At 37.8% G+C, this 21,969-nt stretch overlaps 1 protein-coding gene across 12 annotated transcripts in view; it reads left to right on the top strand.

Moving 5' to 3' along the window:
- The window catches only part of epb41l3b (erythrocyte membrane protein band 4.1-like 3b), a 64,129-nt gene that overhangs the window by 32,458 nt on the left and 9,702 nt on the right, over positions 1-21,969 (top strand). For 7 of the 12 annotated variants that reach the window (XM_079612929.1, XM_079612930.1, XM_079612926.1 and 4 more), the window contains 8 exons: positions 575-662; positions 5,296-5,448; positions 5,600-5,697; positions 7,676-7,839; positions 7,927-8,102; positions 13,650-13,715; positions 16,030-16,215; positions 17,872-17,934. In XM_079612929.1, coding sequence (XP_079469055.1) covers positions 575-662; positions 5,296-5,448; positions 5,600-5,697; positions 7,676-7,839; positions 7,927-8,102; positions 13,650-13,715; positions 16,030-16,215; positions 17,872-17,934 — 994 coding nt within the window. The remainder of the gene's footprint in view (positions 1-574; positions 663-5,295; positions 5,449-5,599; positions 5,698-7,675; positions 7,840-7,926; positions 8,103-13,649; positions 13,716-16,029; positions 16,216-17,871; positions 17,935-21,969) is intronic. The other 5 variants (XM_079612924.1, XM_079612925.1, XM_079612923.1 and 2 more) reach the window with 1 other exon arrangement.

Raw genomic sequence — 21,969 nt, 5'->3', positions numbered from 1 at the left:
AGATATTTTGAAGAATGTCAGTAACACTGATTTCACGTAGTAGGAAGTCGGTCTATCGTCAACTATCTGGTTACCGACATTCTTTAAAATATCTTATTTTGTGTTCGTATGAATGCCAAGGATATTTGTATTTTATTTCCACCTTTTCAATTGATAATTTTTTTATTTAACAATAACAGCACAGTGTTTGGTACAGAGACAGACGTTTAATTCACAGATCAGTTCATAGATCTCAAAGTGCTGCTGTGATTATTGTTCATTAATGATGAATGGATCCGTGTCAGTCAATGTCCGATCACACAAAGACTCACTGAGCCTGTCTCGACCCACAATGCCCTGCTTTGTTTACTGATATACAGACAGAAACGCAAGCAAAACAGAGTGTTGTGTGTGTATTGACTGTGTGTGTGTGTGTGTGTGTCATCTGTCATGCTGAGTAATTAAATAAATGTTGCATAATTAACACAGATAAGTGTGAAGATCTGCTTCATATTCCTATGAAGTGTTCAGTAGTGCAGCTGCAATCGTAGCATCTGTTGTTAACGTGTGTGTGTGTGTGTGTGTGTGTTTATAGAGGAATGACTCCTGCTGAAGCTGACATGATGTTCCTGGAAAACGCAAAGAAACTCTCCATGTACGGCGTCGACCTGCACCGTGCCAAGGTAAGGAGAGTGTGTGTGTGTGTGTGTGTGTGCCTGCGTGCACGTGCATGTGTGAATGTACAGTGTGTGTGTGTGTGCTGAGTGTATGTGTGTGTGTGTGTGCGTGCACGCTCGTGTGTGTGTGCGCGTGCACTTGAGTATGCGTGTGTGTGCACGCTCTTGTGTGTGTGTGTGTGTGTGTGTGTGTGTGCACGCTCTTGTGTGTGTGTGTGTGTTGTACTAACGCTCCTCCCATTAACCTGCTGCAGTGCTGCTCATCTCAATCTCTTCTGACCGTACAACAATAAAACCTAGAAATGATTAATCGCAGTACATTACGACAATTATTATACATTACAAGTTTTCTGAAATTTTAAAATATTTAAATATGCAAATGAGGCATTATCTTTTTAAATGTGCTCTAATTTGCATAGATTTATAGAACAGAAATCGGAACATTGGATAAAGCCAGGTTCTAAATTCCTGTTTGATTTTGACGACATATTAGAGCTAAAAAAATAAAATAATTCACTTTGTCTTGAAGAGTAAAATATTGTATAAGCCAGGCGAATGATATATGAACACACCTTCAGTGAGCATAAAGATGTTTCTGACTCAAACACTCGCCTTTAAAGAGATGGATTGAGATTGAAATCTACAGATGCAAATAGATCAAGTGCAATAAAACGTGTATTTTAGGTGTTTATTCACATGCCCTGGAAGCAAAACACGATAAAACAATATTTTTGCATGTAGTGTCTCGTCTCAATGAACATCAGTCGATCGTTCCAGTCGTGCGACCTCTTCTCCTGTTAATGCATGTTCATGCTGCTCTTCTGATTGGCTCGTGCTGCCCATCGCAGTTCTCTCTCTCTCTCTCTCTCTCTCTCTCTCTCTCTCTCTCTCTCTGTGTCTCTCGCCCCTCCCCCACTGACTCAGCTGATGGGACGGTTGTTTGAGTGCATTGCACCGGTGCAGGAGGAGGTAAGATGCTGCGCTGCGTCTGCCTGTTCGTGTGTTGTGTGTGTTTGTAGATGCATGCATGCGGTAATAACATGAGGGTCTCATCAGCCTGTGGTGATGCATTGTTGGTAATATGACTACAGCGTGTGTGTGTGTGTGCGCGCTTCAGCCCGTTGCAGACGGCGTGTCATTGTTCCGCCGCAGTCATTACTCGTGCCGCAGAAAAACAGCAGCTCTTCATATACATGTCATATAGAGAGCGCTGATGATAATGCAGACGCTCGCGTTGTGTTGTGTTGTATCGTGACGAAGTGTGTATGATGTTTCTAAGGAGGAAGGCAGTTTTTGTAACATATAGGGGTGTAATAATATATCGTGTCACAATATATCGCAATACAAAAATGCAACAATATGTATCGTGGATAGTTCACCCAAAATAAAAATTACTGTGTGAAAAAATGCAACTTTAGTGTCAGGACTACATTAAACTCCTATATATAATGTTGAATAATGCAATGGGGGGTATTTGTGGGTCCTGATAATGCCAAATGTCTGATGTTACCAGTAAACATTATTTTAAATATATCTAGTCAGTGACAGCACAAGCTAATTCGTCTAAAATAATTCATATTTTCATCCTCAGAATCATGAATATTGTTATTCTGGAGTCTCTATTGTCCTGTGTTGGGTTTCCAGCATCAAGTCCAAGCCTGTTCATTTACACACACAATGTAATATCAAATTTAGCATTTTAATCAACAGTAAAAAAAAAAATTGTTAATCTTTTATCATATGTCTTGGAGTATCGCAATAATATCGTATCGTGAGTTCAGTATCGTGATATGAGGGTTTAGTTACACCGCTAGTAACATATGAAATATGATATTTGAAAGACAGGTGTCTGTCTAATAGAGTGTGTGCAGAATTATTAGGCATGTTGATTTTCTGAGTATATTTTTTTCCAGGCACATTTGACCAATTCCAAACGACATTAATCTTAATAACTACTATTCATTTTGTATTGAATCATTTATAAGTGATGTATAATTGTTCATGAAGGTTGGAAATGAAAAACACCTTATATTCAGGTGTGCATAATTATTAGGCACGTTTTCTTTTACAGATAAAATAAGCCAAAAAACTCAGACTGAAAAGTAAAAAATTATGAAATGCCCATGAGAAAGATGCAATACTAGAAATTAAGCATTGGACCGGTGGAGAAGAAAATACACATGTTAACTGCTAAATAATTAAGGTGAAGTCGAATTAAGTGTGAAACCATCAGGTCCCCTTTAGTCTCCAGCGCCACCATCACCATTTTATTTGTAAAAGAAAACGTGCCTAATAATTATGAATACCTGAATATATGGCTTTTTTTCATTTCCAGCCTTCATGAACAATTATATATACATTTACATTTATTCATTTAGCAGACGCTTTTATCCAAAGCAACTTACAAATGAGAACAATAGAAGCAATTCAACTAGCAGTAGGACAACAGTGTGTGAGTGCAATGACCGTTCACAGTTCAATCTAACGTAGTACTTTTTTTTTTTTTTTTTTAAGATGGAACAAAGTTTCCTAGCAACAAAGAACCGCGCTAAAATCTACTGAGAAAAGTAAACGCTCACAGACTGATGCTCTCTCCTGCTGTTCGATTGCTTCTTCTGTGACCTATATGTGACCTATATGTGACCCTGGACCACAAAACCAGTCACATGGGTCATTTAAAATAGAGATTTATACATCATCTGAAAGCTGAATAAATAATCTCTCCAGTGATGTGTGGTTTGTTAGGATAGGACAATATTTGGTCGAGACACAACTATTGAAAATCTGGAATCTGAGGAGCAAAAAAATGTAAACATTGAGAAAATCTCCTTTAAAGTTGTGCATTTATGTTCACGATTGTGCTGCATTCACTCACAAAAATACATGTTTTATATATTTACGGTAGGACATTTACTAAATATCTTCATGGAACATGATCTTAATATCCTCATGATTTTTGGCATAAAAGAAAAATCTATAATTTTGACCCATACAGTGTATAGTTGCTATTGCCACAGATATACCCGTGCGGCTCCAGACTGGGTTTGTGCTCCAGCGTCACACATCACTTATAAATGATTAGATACAAAATGAATAGTAGTTAATAAGATTATTGTGGTTTGGAATTGGTCAAATGTGCCTGGAAAGAAAATATGACCCGAAAATCAACGTGCCTAATAATTCTGCCCACACTCTATAACTCCCAGGTCTTTAATCGAAGGAAATTAATGGTCATCCAATCTTTTATGTCTTTAACACACTCTGTCAAACTTGGATAATTCAGAAACTTCATCTGGTCGTGATAAGATGTATAACTGAGTATTATCAGCATAGCAGTGGAAACTAATTCCATGTTTTCTTCTAATATTTCTAAATTGAAGCATATATACTGAAAATAGCAGAGGGCCTAAAACAGAGCCTTGCTGCACTCCATCATTTACTGACGTTTTCTTTGATAATTCCCCGTTTAAATAAGCAAAATGGTAACAGTCTGATAGGTACGATCTAAACCAGCTTAACGCATGTCGCTGAATACCAGTGTAATTTTGTAATCGATGTAAAAGTATGTCATGATCTATAGTGTTGAACGCAGAACTAAGATCTAGTAAAACTAGCATTGAAATGAGAGAATTTGTCAACGCCAATTTTTTCAGTGTTTTTAATAAATGTATGCATAACCACAGTATATTTAACTAAAGCCATAAAAAATCCTTACTTGACCTAAAGAGGTGATGATGTAGAAGTGGGCGTCAACCTTTTTCTGAGCTTGGGTTTCAATAAAAGCTGATTTTGGACTAAAGAGGAAGCTTTGAGTTCTGAAACTTTGAGAGGTTATTGCACTATAAAAAAAACAAGTATCAAGGAAACTTTTATTTTATTAATATTATTTTGAATTAGAATTTTAACTACATTTTTATTTCGTTGTGTGCTTTTTTCATTTTATTTGGGGGAGGTAAATATAGATTTGTGTGTGTGTGCGTGTGTGTGTGTGAAGCCTCTGTAACGTGTGTTCCTCGGGATTCTGAGAATTTACAGTTAATACTTTTAATGCTTCAACTTATTTCAGTTTATTACCAAGGCAACATTAATTTTCATTTTTTTTAAATATATATATATATATATTGCTATTTAGGATTAAACATTTTTTTTTTCAGTTTTGGTTTTTATTTATTTCCAGCTAATAATTTTAGTGCTTATTTAAGTTTATTACCTAGGCAACATTTATTAATTTTCATTTCATTTAAAAAAAAAATTTAAAGCTAATATTTATATTTTATTTTAGCTTCATTACAATTAACTTATATATTTTTAATAGTTTTAATTCATATTTTGAGTTTTATTCTGTTTCATTTTATTTTAGTTAAAGTTTTAGTTATTTTGTTGTTGGCTTCTGCTGTTTTTATTACTTTTTGGATTATTTAATATAAATATCAATATAGTTTTTATTAATTTTATTTCGGTTTTAGTTATTTTAGTATGTCAAGTAAATAAAACTGTGAAAGGTTTCTTAAAAAGTTTACAATAAAATAAGTTTAATGTTTTTTTATATATATTTATTTTTATTTCCAGTATCATTGTTGTATGGTTTTGGTTGTCAAGCGGTTCCTGTGTGATGAACTGTGTGCGGCGTGTTCCTCAGGATTCGGAGAGTGTGGATATCATGCTGGGAGTGTGTTCCAGCGGCCTCCTCGTCTACAGGGATAAACTGCGCATCAATCGCTTCGCCTGGCCCAAAATACTCAAGATCTCCTACAAGAGGAACAACTTCTACATCAAGGTCCGGCCGGGAGAGGTGAGCGCGTCTAGTCACTCTTCTCCAGATCTGTGAGGCTCTCGCTCGTCCTCAGATCTGAGCGCAGTAGATCGAGGTCTGAAACTCTCTCTCTCTCTCTCTCTCTCTCTCTCTCTCTCTCTCTCTCCATCTCTCTCCATCTCTCCATCAGCTCGAACACTTCGACAGCACAATCGGGTTCAAACTCCCAAATCACAAAGCAGCGAAGAGGCTGTGGAAAGTGTGTGTGGAACATCATACCTTCTTCAGGTGAGAGAGACTCTCTATCCATCCATATATCTATCTATATCCATATCCATCCATCTATATCCATATCCATCTCCATCCATCTATATCCATATCCATATCCGTCTCCATCTCCATCTCCATCCATCCATCCATATCCATATCCATCCATCCATATCCATCTATATCCATATCCATCCATCTATCTATCTCCATATCCATATCCATCCATCTATATCCATATCCATATCCATCCATCTATCTCCATATCCATCCATCCATATCCATATCCATCCATCCATATCCATCCATCTATCTCCATATCCATATCCATCCATCCATATCCATCCATCCATCCATCCATCCATATATATCCATATCCATCCATCTATATCCATATCCATCCATCCATATCCATCCATCTATCTCCATATCCATATCCATCCATCCATATCCATATCCATCCATCTATCTCCATATCCATATCCATATCCATATCCATCCATCCATCCATCCATCCATCCATATATCCATATCCATCCATCTATATCCATATCCATCCATCCATATCCATCCATCTCCATATCCATATCCATCCATCCATATCCATATCCATCCATCCATATCCATCCATCCATCCATCCATCCATCCATCCATATCCATAACCATCCATCTATATCCATATCCATATCCATCTATCTCCATATCCATCCATCTATATCTATATCCATATCCATCCATATCCATATCCATCCATCTATATCCATATCCATATCCATCCATCCATCCATATCCATCCATCTATCTCCATATCCATATCCATCCATCTATATCCATATCATCCATCTATATCTATATCCATATCATCCATCTATATCCATATCCATATCCATCCATCTATATCCATATCCATCCATCTATCTCCATATCCATATCCATCCATCTATATCCATATCCATATCCATCCATCTATATCCATATCCGTCTCCATCTCCATCTCCATATCCATATCCATATCCATCCATCCATCCATATCCATATCCATCCATCTATATCCATATCCATATCTATCTATATCCATATCCATCCATCTATATCCATATCCATATCCATATCCATCCATCTATATCCATATCCGTCTCCATATCCATATCCATATCCATATCCATCCATCCATCCATATCCATATCCATCCATCTATATCCATATCCATATCCATATCCATCTATATCCATATCCATCCATCTATATCCATATCCATATCCATCCATCTATATCCATATCCATCCATCTATATCTATATCCATATCCATATCCATATCCATATCCATCCATCTATATCCATATCCATCCATCTATATCCATATCCATATCCATCCATCTATATCCATATCCATATCCATCCATCTATATCCATATCCATCCATCCATCTATATCCATATCCATCCATCTATATCCATATCCATATCCATCCATCTATATCCATATCCATATCCATATCCATCCATCTATATCCATATCCATATCCATCCATCCATATCCATATCCATCCATCTATATCCATATCCATATCCATCCATCTATATCCATCCATCCATATCCATCCATCCATCTATATCCATATCCATATCCATCCATCCATCCATATCCATCTATATCCATATCCATCCATCCATCTATATCCATATCCATCTATATCCATATCCATCCATCCATCCATCTATATCCATATCCATCCATATCCATCTATATCCATATCCATTCATCTATATCCATCCATCTATATCCATATCCATCCATCTATATCCATATCCATATCCATCCATCTATATCCATATCCATATCCATCTATATCCATATCCATTCATCTATATCCATCCATCCATCTATATCCATATCCATCCATCCATCCATCCATCCATCCATCCATCCATCCAGAACATCATGGATGAGTGTGTTAGCGATCACTAACGCGTGTTCTGGTTCTGGTGTCCTGATAGGCTGGTTTCCCCTGAGGCTCCTCCCAAACGCTTCCTGTCGCTGGGCTCGAAGTTTCGCTACAGCGGTCGAACTCAAGCTCAGTCGCGCAGAGCGAGCTCTCAGATCTCACGCGCGGCTCCTCAGTTCCAGCGGAGGAACACCGTCACTGCCAGCATGGACAGCAGTACGCACACACACACACTCACACACTCACACTCACACACATTTTCTGAATTATTGAAAGATGTCTAATGGATGTGTCTGTGATCAGCACCAGCATCGCTCACCCATGACGACGTGAAGAACAACAAACCTGCTGTTGCTACGGACGACCTCATCGTCACGGAAACGCCAGAGAAGAAGCCGGAGGAGATGAACTCTGTGGAGGAGGAGCTTAAAACCAACAGTGATGAATCAGAACAAGCCCCGCCCACTTCTGTCACCAAGGTAACGGTCACACGCTGTAGATGATCTGAGAAATTCATCGTTTGAGATATGATGTTTAATGTGCCTCTGATGATCATATCTGCTGTTGTGAGGTTAATTACATTTTAATAATCAAAATGGAGATTCAATCAATTTAATTCATAAAGCTTTAACAAATGGATAATTTTTTTTTTTTAAATGTATATAGTAATTTTATTTTTTCTCAAATTTATTTTTCCATTTAATTCTATTTGTTTTCCGTTTCAGTAGTTTAGTAAAATTAATAATTAAAAAGGATGTTTAATCAATTTAATTCATAAAACTTCAACATAACAATTTATTCATTGTATTATTTTAGTGATTTTTTTTCTCAAATTCTGTTTTCCATTTTAATAATCAAAATGAATCTTTAATCAATTAAATATATAAAAATTTAACAGTTTATTAATATTTTAACAATGTGAAATCTTTGAATAAATATTTTTTTCTTTTAATATAGAATTTCTTTTTTTCTAAAATTCTGTTTTCTATTTTAATAATCAAAATGAATGTTTAATCAATTTAATTCATAAAACTTTTACAATTAATTAAAATCTGATTATTTTAGTGAAATTTAATTTTTTCAAAATTTGGATTTATTTTTTCTCCAATTCTGTTTTCCATTTTAATAATGAAAATGAATGCTTAATCAATTGGCTCTTGATTTATTCATCCAGATGTTGCCAATTTCCATGACATTCCACATTATACTGTAAACTCCTTTTTATTAACCAGATTCTAGTTATGAAGTGAACTATAAATGTGTAGAATTAGAGTATGTTAATAAGCTTAACGACCAATTAAGCTCTTTTCTGTCCTGTCACTAACCAGCTTCTCTTTTCTCGCTTCTCTTTTCCAATGCACGTTTAAAACATGCATACATTTCCATATTTCCCTCGGCATGCACACTTGCACACTTTCCCTCTTTTTTTTTTTTTTTTTTTTTTTTCACTTTCCTATTTTTCCCTTTTTTTCACTGTTTCCTTTTTTTAACTTTTTTTCTTTTTTTCACGGTTTCCTTTTTCTTCCCTTTTTTTCTTTTTTTTCACGGTTTCCTTTTTTTCCCTTTTTTTTTTTTTTTTTCCTCATTTCTCCGCCCGTTCTCATCAGTCCTGTCCCTACTCCTCGGATCCGTTGGGATCTGAGCTCTCGCTCCCTTCCTCTCCGGTCTCGTCCACTAAAGTGCGCAGAAGACGCAGAGAAACCAGTCGTAAACGCGCGTCCTCGGTCAGTCCCGCTAAAACCACGGCGGGTTGCCGGCGTCGCCAGGCTCAAGCGGACCGTAAAGCGGCTCTTCTAGAAGAACGAGCGCTGCTTCTCTCCGCACGCAAGCAGAGACTGGACCAGACCCGGAGCAACACCGGCACGCTCTTCTCCTTCTCTCTTCATCTCCCCGACATGTCTTCGCTCCTGGACGACGACGGCTACCTGACGTTCCCCGATCTCACCGAGCTGCGCTTTCTCCCCGAGAGTCTGCATCACTTCATGCCCATCAAATCCCCCTCGCTCATCCCCTGCTTCCTCTTCATCTTCTTCTTCCTTCTCTCCACGTCGTTCTCGGTGCCGTACGCGCTCACGCTGTCCTTCCCGCTGGCGCTGTGTCTCTGCTATCTGGAGCCCAAAGCCGCGTCGCTAGGCTCGTCTCTCGCGCAGGGCTTCCAGGACAGTTCAGACGACGAGGTTTGTGACGGAGCGTAAAGTGTGTTTCTCATCTCACGTCCTTCTCATTCATGACTTCCCATGGAGTTATTGTCATCGGTGTTGTTGGGAAAAACCTGAAGACTGCTCACTTCCCCCGGCACCTCTTAATATTTATATATATATAAATATTGTAAAATAAGTGTTAGTTCATCTCTCCTCTAATACAGTAAAGCATGTCATGAAACACCACAGCGTAACCTATGCATGTTATAGTTTGAATGTGCACCTCATTTACCTTCTACCTGCAGACAATACACTGACTGCATGCTTAGAAAATGACAATAAACATAATTTAGCATTTCAAAGTCTTCTCAAAATAAAATCACATGACGTGATCTTGAAAAACATTTAATAAAACTCACCGAGTTTTTGTCCTAATCAGCCGTGACGGCGACACGCGGCGATTCTACGTTTCTGCGACGTCGCGCTGGAACAACACACACAAAGTGTGGCGATGATAATCTCAGGCCCTGTTTGTGTGCTTTATTTAATGTTAAAAGCGTGTCATGTGACTTTGAATATCATTCAGTGCTCCAGCTTTGAGCTGTAAAAGCAACACTGGATAATTCTCCTCAGATCTTGAAATTAAACAAATGGAAACAAGACCGTTCAAACTGTGAACAAACAAGTGTATTCTTTGACAAAGATTGTTTTAGTAACTCAGTAGCCTATGTATTTTTAATAATGTTTTAATGGTGTAATATTTGTGAATTTGATTATGTACTTATCCATTTTCTTGCGAGTGCCGTCAGGATTACTCTCTTGTGCCGTGCACTCGCCGCGAGACTCCGCCCACGCGCTGTTCTGATTGGCTGTGCACTCGCCGCGAGACTCCGCCCACGCGCTGTTCTGATTGGCTGTGCACTCGCCGCGAGACTCCGCCCACACGCTGTTCTGATTGGCTGTGCTCTCGCTGCGAGACTCCGCCCACACGCAGTTCTGATTGGCTGTGCACTCGCCTTTAGACTCTGCCCACACGCTGTTCTGATTGGCTGTGGGTTTTGATTGATGTTGAGCATCTCGCAGTCGCGTGTGGACAGACACATTATTTGTCGCGTCGCGTCTGGTTAGGACACGGTGTCAGACTTCTCATCTTCAGATTTGAGTCTGGATGACTTATAGTTAATTTCACCCCTTGCTTGATGCATGCTTCACATGTATAAATAAATTAATTAATGAATATAGCGTTCAGCGTTCAGCTCATCTCGATGTCATCCTCTGGATAAAGAGTATTTTGCGTGTTTGAACGTCATCAGCGTCTGGTTCATCTGTGTTGTGCGCCACATCATTCCTTCATTTTGAGTCTGCGTGATCTTCATGAAGAACATCTACTTCACTGAACACGTCCATGTGAAGTTTGATCTGATCTTTTCTCCTTTATCGCTGCGATCCGCTCTTTGATCAAACAGACGGACAGCGAGCAAACCGACTTCGCTTGTGACGACGACTCGACGGCGACTGAGGTGTGTTGGCGCTGGTCTTCAGCTCAGTTTATTCTTCATGAGCTTGTGAAACGAGTGCTTATGATGAGTGTGTCTCACGTCCTCTCTTTCACCCTAACTCCTTATAGTCTGACTTTGAGGACAACACTGACATGAGGACACAGGTATTGAGATCCAGAAACCAGTTTGAGGAGGTGTGATGGTCTTGTATGGGTTTTATTTTGAAGTGCTTAAAAGAGTAGTTCACTTTCAAATAGAAATTTCCTGATAATTTACTCTCCCCGATGTCATCCCAGATGTCCATGTCTCTTTCTTTCTTGAGTTGAAAAGAAATTAAGATTTTTGAGGAAAACATTCCAGGATGTTTCTCCATATAGTGACTTCAATGGCAACCAACAGTTTGAAGGTCCAAATCTGAGCTTCAAAATCTCGACACGATCACAGCCGAGGAATAAGAGTCTCATCTAAACAAACCAGCGGTCATTTTATAAAAAAAAAAAAAAAAAGATATACTTTTTAATCTAGACAAATCAGCGGCCATTTTATTTAAAAAAAAAAAAAAAAAAAGATATACTTTTTAATCTAGACAAACCAGCGACCATTTTATAAAAATAAAAAATTAAATACTTTTTAATCTAGACAAACCAGCGGCCATTTTATTTAAAAAAAAAAAAGTATATTCTTTTTAATCTAGACAAACCAGCGGCCATTTTATTTAAAAAAAAATGTATATACTTTTTTTTACCACAAATGCGCGTCTTGTATCGTCTCTGAGATGCGCCGCACATTACATCATCACGTTGGAAAAGTCACGCGTGACCAGTGTTGGGTATAGTTACTTTGGAAAGTAGTTAATTAGGTTACAACGTTACCATCAATTAAAAGTAATCAGTTACGTTACAGCGTTATCTATTCATAAAAGTAACGCGTTAGAGTACTCATGCGTTACCAAAAATTAAAAGCCGTTTGCAGCGCCTCACACATGCTGCAGCTTAACTGACAGACACGGCCCCCTTTAAATGCACCTAGAAGTCGTGACTCCTGGCAATGAATAACGTCAGTCATCCGACTAAATTAACACTGCAAGATAACAATAACAGGAAAGACAGTCATAGACTATTCCACATAGCGTTTTATTTATTTATTATCACAAACATATTAATCAAAATTCACACCTTCCCAGCCCGGGTAGTAGAGATGCGCGGATGGGCTATTATTTCAATAAAAAAATCAATAATTATAATGGCGATATTATTTCAGTATAGAAATGCAGACATCCCAAGTCTATCGGAAGGTCCGGGAGTCTCCCGCATATTGATAGCGGCTCACTGATGCCCGCGAATTAGTTAAAATCTCCCGGAATCTAGAGCGAGCGCGCCCGCGAGACAGAGTCTGTGCTCCAAACCGCGCGTGCATGGCAGAGCGAGAGAGAGAGCAAGACCGCGCGCGTGTGCCTTAATGAAGCTGGAGGGTGGTGGGGTATTGAAGCGCAGAAACACTGTCTTGATCCTGGGGAATTTCTTTTATTCGGGATTTTCCTTTCCTTAAAATAACGGATTACTTTTTTTTAAAAATAACGAAGTTACTGATTACTTAACGCACAAAACTAACGCGTTAAGTTACACATTTCACGAAAAAGGTAATTAGAGTACTCTAACGCGTTACTTTATAACGCGTTACCCACAACACTGCGCGTGACATCGTTAAACATCAAGGATATGCACTCGTACGGCCCATTTTAAACAATAAACTGACACACATATAAATATGAGTTATTCAACACACAATTACTTTGAACGGTCCTCTACTCCACACTTGTAAACACTTGTACTTCCGACTACGGCACGCGTGACCTTTCCAACGTGATGATGTAATGCGCGGTACAAGACGGGCATTTGTGGTTAAAAAGTATATCTTATTATTTATTTACTTTAGAAAATGAAGGATCGTTTCGCTAGATACTGTAGGTGATAAGATTTAGTGTCCAGACTTTGAAGCTGCTCTGAAACTCACATTTGGACCTTCAAACCGTTGGTTGCCATTGAAGTCCATTATATGGAGAATAATCCTGGAGTGTCTTCCTCAAAAACCTTAATTTCTTTTTCGACTCAAGAAAGAAAGACATGGACATCTTGGATGACGTGCGGGAGAGTAAATTATCAGGAAATTTTAATGTGAAAGTGAACTAATCCTTTAATCCTGAGAATCCAAATAAACCAGTAAAGACCAGCAAACCTCCTTAGGCTAGTTTAACCCATTTCAACCGGAATCATCCCTCAGTCTGTGTCATCACCACACGTTTGCTTGTGTTTTATCTTTACTCATGAAATGTTTAGATGTGGATTGAGTTGCTGAAAGCGTCTTCTTTCCTCCACTCTTTCTCTAGTATAGTTTCATAAAACGGATTAAAGGAGAGAACGTGTTTGTCAAGCACAGTAATCTCATGTTGGAGGTTTGTGAAGCATGTGTGTGTGTGTGTGTGTGTGTGTGTTGGATTAAACTGATGGTCATATGAGCCGGGGAATAGCTGTAAACTAGCAGTCCATCCTAACAGCACTTGTTCTTATTTTAGTTGTAAATGCAGTGTTTCAAGCCCTCGCATTAATTAAACCATTGGAAATGTCCAACTTGCACAAACAGATCTTTGTGTTTAACACGTGATCACAGTGTGATGATACGTCAATATAACACTAAAGCCCAAAGTATACTCGTTTTTTTCCGCTATTGAACACGTACAGTCAAACAAGTACAGCAACCTTTTAAAGTTAACTCCATTTGATAGCATTCGTTCACATACATACTGGTGAAACTGGAAATATTAGAATATTGTGCAAAACTTTCAGTAATTCAACTTAAAAGCTGAAACTAATATATTATATAGACTCATTACATGCAAAGTGAGATATTTCAAGCCTTTATTTGTTATAATTTTGATGATTATGGCTTACAGCTTATGAAAACCCCAAATTCAAAATTAGAATATTGTGAAAAGGTTTTCATAAACTGTAAGCCATAATCATCAAAATTGTAACAAATAAAGGCTTGAAATATCTCACTTTGCATGTAATGAGTCTATATAATTATATTAGTTTCACCTTTTAAGTTGAATTACTGAAATAAATGAACTTTTGCACAATATTCTAATTTTCTCCAGTACACGTGCTTTAGAAAGTTTCATCTTCGCCCAGTGTCTGCGCTATTTCTCTCCAGAAGTTATGAACGATAAAAATGTCTTTGCACTCTTTTAAACTAAAGTTGCGGACGCGTCTGTTGTTCTTCAGGGGTTTTGTTGTTGTTGTTGTTGTTGTTGTTGTTCTGTGTCTTTAGTTGTGTGTTCTACTGAGATACAACGGCCCGGTCCAGTGCTGCCACCTTGTGGAACAACTGATTAGTGCCACATGCGTGTACAAAGAACATTCGTACTAATCTGGTGACAAAATGTGCATAATACACACTGTACACGTACCAACCGCAGTACACTTTGGGCTTAATTTAACAGGAAGCTTTAAGCAATGAAAAGTGTGGAAGCTTGTTTCCGCCACGGAATAAAACAAATAAATAGGTAATTGCAACTTTAAAAAAAAAAAAAGTTTATATCCCACAATTCTAACTTTTTTTTTTATAAACAGATTTTAATAACAGAAAATTGCAAGATGTAAAATCATAATTATGAGTTTATAACTCGCAACTCAATGAAAATGGGTCTGAATTGTTAGATAAAAAGTCGCAATTACCTTCTTTCTTTTTTTACATTTCGTGCTTTTTTTAAGCTCCCATAGAAAAGCCAATCGCTGCGTCTGAAATCACTTACTTTCTAAATAGGTATTACATTTGAATTTGAATTTACTTATAAAAGAATATGGTTTGTATGAGGGAAATTCCGACATACTATATCCCCTATGTTGTTATTGTCACGTGACCTGCCAGCGCCAGTGGCGTTCATTAATCCTCTCCCGTGGCATCATGGGATAGTAAAGTGTCTGTCAGATGCACACTTCAGAATCTAGTACAGTCGAACCAAAATGTATTCAGACCTTCAACATTTCTCACATTATCAGTTTATTCACTATAGTTTAGAAAATGGTGATAAAATATGAGCAGAACTCAGTTGATATTTGACAGGTTTTGTCCGTCCTTCTGTTAGACTGTCACACACACACACACACACACACACACACACACACACACACACACACACACACACACACACACACACACACACACACACACACACACACACTGTTAGACTGTCTCACACATGAATTATGTTGAATATCTGTTAAATTTAACTACACGATTAGATAATACCAGTTTAGCTCAACCAGTGACCAAGCAATGCTTCATTGTGTTCAGTGTGTGTGTAAGAAGAGCATTAGCAATTACAGACTAAACACCGAAGAAAACATGATCAGCTCAAAGTGTCCCAATAATATTTGGTCCCAAATTGTTATAAATGTCACTGGTAGTCACTGTATGAAGAATTTTTGGGTTTAATATCTCACAGTTTACTTAATTTTGCAATCCTCACTTACATAATGATCTATAGTGTCCTGCAAACACTTTTTCACACACAATTTAAACAATTATATCTGGTGTCTGAATAATTTTTGATTTGACTGTTTACTTTTCACCTGCTGTGAATCTGGACATGCTACTATACAGTACGGGAGTATTTGATTTCGGATGCAGCGAATGACACTTGTTTGAAATCTTTGTAATGCCCCGCCCCTTTCTGATCCTTCGCTGTGCTGTGATTGGTGGATCAGGAGACAGACACGCCCACAGAACTAGTGCAGCATCAGCTGAGCGTCAGTGAGCTGAAGAGGTCGTTTTTGGAGATGCGCTGTGAAGCGTCTGTGAGTGAGTGGGACATGAGGCTGTCCTCGTCCCCGCGACTCTGTGCTCGACTGGACGAGTCTTCATCCGCTAAACCACTCGTGTGCGCACTGGAAGTAAGACGTGTGCGGTTGGAGTGACACTAATGTTCATTTCTGCACTTTAACTTGCTAACTGCTAGCATTCTGGTCTCGGGACACTTGCTGTGCGTCTTTTACACATCACATATTTTAGTAATCATCAAAATTAGGTTTCATTTGAAATAGGGCTGTAAACGATTAATCGCGATTAATCGCATCCAAAATAAAAGTTTGTGTTTACATAATATATGTGTGTGTAATTATTTTGCATATATAAATACACACACATGCATGTATATATTTAAGAAAAATTTGTTATTTATATATAAAATAGTTATATTTATATATAATATAAATTATCTAAAAATATATATATATACAGTATATAAATGCAAATATTTCTCAAATATATACATGCATGTGTGTGTATTTATATATACAAAATAATTATACACAATACACATGTATTATGTAAACACAAACTTTTTTTTGGATGCGATTAATCGTTTTTAGCCCTAATTGGAACACAACTTACTTAGACGTATAGATTTGATTTTATTGCAGTTTTAGAGCCCAATTATTTTGGAAAATATATATTTTGTATAATTTTTTTTTTTTTTACATTTGCTTTAGTGCATTCACTTCTGCAATAAGATCTTCTTTAAAAAGCTCTGTATTCAAAACCTTCATGCCATTTAAGTTCAAGGGACCAAATATGAACATGTATTTACTCTCCTTCATGATGTTGATTTATCTGTGGAACAGAAACAGAAAGTTTATGGAAGAATCTTCCTGTAGCTCTTTTCAATAGTGAATATTAACTCTAAAAATAAGAAAAACACTGTATAATAACTGTTCGAGTTGCTATGAGCCATCAAATGGAGAAAATCAGATGGCAGTAATGGGGTTTAGATCAACGCGGGTGAGTAAATACTGCCGTGTTTGTTTGGTTTTGGGTAAAATGTTCCAATAACGAATCTCCCTTCACTTGAACAACTGGCATTTTTTATCATGTGTAGATGTAAAACATAATCTTGTGTAATCTTATATTTTTTGGGTCAAGCACCAAAAGTGTGTAGGTATTCGCTAGTGTTCTTCTTCCTCTTCCATGGCAGCCCATTGAACCGTATGGTGAAAAGTTATGAAGTTTGGCACACTGATAGAGGACAGTCTGAACATTAACCACACCAATTTTGGAGTCTCTAACTCAATCTCTCTAGCGCCACCAACTGTCCAAATATTCACTTTTGAACCGTAAGGTCTAGAAACTAAATCGTTTTCCGTAATAAAACATATTTTTGTATAACTTGCATTAAAATTTCTACTACTACTACTACTAGAAGAACTGAGTGAATAACTCTATTTCACAGTGTGTTTTGAGGACTAACTCGACTTGTGTGTTAAGCTTATATTGACTCATAATAGAGTTACGTGCTTTAACCCATGAACATCATTCCTGACTGTCAGCTTAGATGCGTTTGTTAGTTTCCTAGGCAGAGTTAAACTTTTTTTGGTATTTAGTTTGAAGCATTTTGTTTGTGAAAGTAACTCATCCATCCTTTGTGTTTTTATTGATGATTATTCCTGCATGATCACTCATTCTGTGCGTTATAAGAGGCATTTTCACTCCACCTCTTCTACGTTTCGCTAGTTTAACTCTGATGTTCACCGGCCCTGTCTCTGTGTCTGTAGATGTCAGAGGAGGATAAAGCCGAACCGGAAGATGTTCCAGTAAAGCCGGATCTCAATGTGGAGGTTAGACATTACTGTTTATTACGTCATGCATGCATGCATTCACTGCTCGCATTTAAGGCTGTTTATTTTATTCAGTCAAGAGCTCATATTTCATGCCAAAATAAGTCATTTTCAAGTCATACTGGTGAAACTGGAAAAAGGGTGCAAAACTTCATTTATTTCAGTAATTCAACTTAAAACGTGAAACTAATATATTATATAGACTCATTACATGCTAAGTGAGATATTTCAAGCCTTTATTTGTTATAGTTTTGATGATTATGGCTTACAGCTTTTGAAAACCTTTTCACAATATTATAATTTTGAATTTGGGGTTTTCATAAGCTGTAAGCCATAATCATCAAAATTATAACAAATAAAGGCTTGAAATATCTCACTTTGCATGTAATGAGTCTATATAATATATTAGTTTCACGTTTTAAGTTGAATTACTGAAATAAATGAAGTTTTGCACCATAATTTTTCCAGTTTCTCCTGTATATCTTCTCTGGAAAATGGAGAAAAAGACAAAATTACGAAGTAAGAAATTAGGTTTCACTTTATTTGAATGGTCCCTTTAACACATTAACATAACATAACATAAGATTTTTATTTCGGTCCTCACAGATAAGCACTTTTCAAACAAATAAAATAAAGCTATACATAATAACCGAAAAAGGTGTAGGCTGAAGCCTCTGCTTATTAAGCCTACCCTTTATACATAATTATCAATCAAATGAGCGTCACTTTTTCCACAGGTATTAATTAATACAAGACAAGAGAAGAGAATAGAAAAGGAAAGAAAAGGGAAAACAAAAAACAAACAACAACAACAACAAAAAAACATCGAAGTACACATTTCAGATACTAGTATAATATGTACATAAGGGGAAACATTTTTATTTTCATACACATTGAATTAAATAATTATTTACCACCTTCTGTTGACTACAAGTAACGTTGCACCTACATTTCTACTAACTTAGTAGAGTTTTAGTAGACTGGTAGGGTTAATAAGTTGACATATAGATGCAAAGTCTGTTGGGAGACTATCACAATAAAGAGTTTGTAGATATTAAGCTGACAGTCTACCAATACTCTAATGAGAGTTAGTTAACATTTAGTTGCAAAGTTACTTATAGTCAACTTGAATGGTCATCAGAAATTAGTTTCACTAAACTTACAGAATTCCAACCTCTTTGGAAACGGTTCTGAAATACAGTAGGAAAGGTGATTTACTCAAACAAACGTGGTCTTCTGAAGCTTATGTAACCCAGTGCCATGGGAAATCATGGGAACTCCTGCAACAATCCAACTTTTGCCATAATCTGTAAGCCCTCCTTCCCAGTCAACATGTTTCCTACAGTGTGCTTTATGAAACACTCGGCGTGTCCGTCTCACTGCGGGCTTCAGACTCTAGGGGATTTTCACAGGAGAATCCGTCTGACTGTGAGATGCCATTGGGATTTGTTTAATCTGTCTGGGAAACTGTCTCGGAGATTAATAAGATGAGCTTTAGATCTGCTAAACCGTTGTGTTTCACAGGTGAATCTTGGTCCTGTTTTCTACTCGACATCGGTTGGATCGACTGCATTGGTTTAAAATCACACATAACTCTATTCTTAAAGAACATCTGCTTCTTCTGGTTTATTATGATCCATAAATTATATAATTGATCCATTAGGGGCTGATTTAGAGCCTTTTTCCACAGCGAGTGGCTGTTTGATTTGTTGATGTATTTGACGTTCTCTCATTATATATAATATTACTGCTGTCGCTTCTTTTAAGACCTTCTGTAAATCTACAATTTGATGTTGTTTTAAAGAAGCTTTAAACTGAACCTTCGAGACCCTGAATTATGAAACAAAAACACACAAGGGTCGTATATCTCGGCCGCTGGCTTTAGTGAAGGACAGACATTCAGATCTTCTGGAATCAAAATAAACGGGATTATAGGAATCTTGTCAAGACAAGCCAGAGGAACATGGCACGGTTGTCCATCAGATACGGCGGCTTAAATTAACATGCAGGTATTATAAATCTTACAGATCAATAAGCAGCTTAACTCATTTGACGTGTGAGAGAGAGTTCACGTTCACATCAGGGTAATATTGCATGTTTTAATGTTTTCTACTCGCTCTCTAGTGAGTTGTTCATCATTTTAAGACCGTAGAGAGATGCAGGGAATGTCTAAGAGGAAGAATTGTGACCAAAAGGACTCGAATCTGAGACACAACAGCTTTTATGCTGCAAACACACACTTTGTTGGTAACTTTGTGTTCACTTGTTTCTGAAATATTTATGGATGGTACATTCTCAACTCAATTGTGGCGGAGCTCATTTAAATGTTGATGCAGCAAGTGGTTTTGCTCTGTAATAAACACTGTGAGAGTGACATGAAGTGTGCCATTTTTGTCCCAGAGTTCAGTTGCTCCACAGGTGGAGGTGTGCTGTGAGACGCGGGCTCAAACTCCCTCTGCTGGTGAAAAAGAGAAGTATATGAAGGCCCTGAGTGAGGCCATCGCGATGGGGAGACGCTCTTCGTGGGCTTCAAATAGAGAAGAATGTGTCGTTCTGGAGGATCAAGCATTAAACAGCAGAAGATGTCATGAAGACTTGCTCCAAACCAGCTCAGAAACCCAGGAGATTCCTGCTGGAAACCCAGAAGTAATTTGCCATGAAGACGATGAAGATTTATTCCACATCTGGAATCCGAAACGCCAAAATATTGAGATTGAAGATGAAAACAAGGAAACTGCAATGGAAGAAACCAGCAGAGAAACCCAAGACATTCCTGCTGGAATCCCAGAAGTGATGTGCCGTGAAGATGATGAAGATTTGCTCCAAATCTGGGATCCAAAACACCAAAGTATTGAAGTTGAAGGAATCAAGGAAACTGCAATGGAAACTCCGTCTGTAGGAGAAGAAATCAGTTCAGAAACCCAAGAGATTTCTGTTAGAATCCCAGAAATGATGTGCCATGAAGATTTGCTCCAACTCTGGGATCTGAAAAGCCAAAGTATTGAGGTTCACGGAATCAAGGAAACTGCAATGGAAACTCCATCTGGAGGAGAAGAAACCAGTTCAGAAACCCAAGACATTCCTGCTAGAATCCCAGAAGTGATGTGCCATGAAGATGAAGAAGATTTGCTCCAAATCTGGGATCCAAAACACCAAAGTATTGAAGTTGAAGGAATCAAGGAAACTCCAATGGAAACTCCGTCTGCAGGAGAAGAAATCCGTTCAGAAACCCAAGAGATTTCTGCTAGAATACAAGAAGTGATGTGCCGTGAAGATGATGAAGATTTGCTCCAAATCTGGGATTTGAAAAGCCAGAGTATTGAGGTTGAAGGTATTAAGGAAACTCCAATAGAAGAAACCACCAGAGAAACCCAAGAGATTCCTACTGGAATCCCAAAAATAATTTCCCATGAAGAGGATGCAGATTTATTCCAAATCTGGGATCCGAAATGCCAAAGTATAGAGATTGAAGATGAAATCAAGGAAACGGCGATGGAAACTCCATCTGAAGAAACCAGTTCAGAAACCCAAGAGATTCCTTCTGGAATTCAAGAAGTGATGTGCCATGAGGAAAATGAAGATTTGCTCCAAATCTGGGATCAGAAATGCCAAAGTATTGAGGTTAAAGAAAACAAGGAAACTGCGATGGAAGGAACCAACAGAGAAACCCAAGAGCAGAATGAGATGTTCCACAACAGCATTGAGAGTTTTGATCAAGAACGCGCTGACGAAGCATTTGGAGATACGTTTAATCGTTCTCAGCTTTTGTTTTTTAATGAAAAGGACGAGTCCATCAACTTTGAGACTCTATATTATGGAGAATTTCCACTTTTTATGACGTCTAATTCATCAACTGAGCCGAACAAGATAGAAGCGTATCCTCAAGCGAAGACGATCAACGCTAAAGATGAAGACGAGCAGTCAATGTTTCAAACATCAGATGTTATGAAAACTAAAGTGTTGCCCGGTGAAAATGAGGAGGATGAGCTGGTTTCTGGATCACATGCAGAACAGGAAGTGGAAGTGGCTTTACAG

This window comes from Phoxinus phoxinus (genome assembly GCF_949152265.1).
Source record: "Phoxinus phoxinus genome assembly, chromosome: 5".
Lineage (NCBI taxonomy): Eukaryota > Metazoa > Chordata > Actinopteri > Cypriniformes > Leuciscidae > Phoxinus > Phoxinus phoxinus.
The sequence above is the reverse complement of the archived record's forward strand: the minus strand, read 5'-3'. Positions and strand labels throughout refer to the sequence as shown.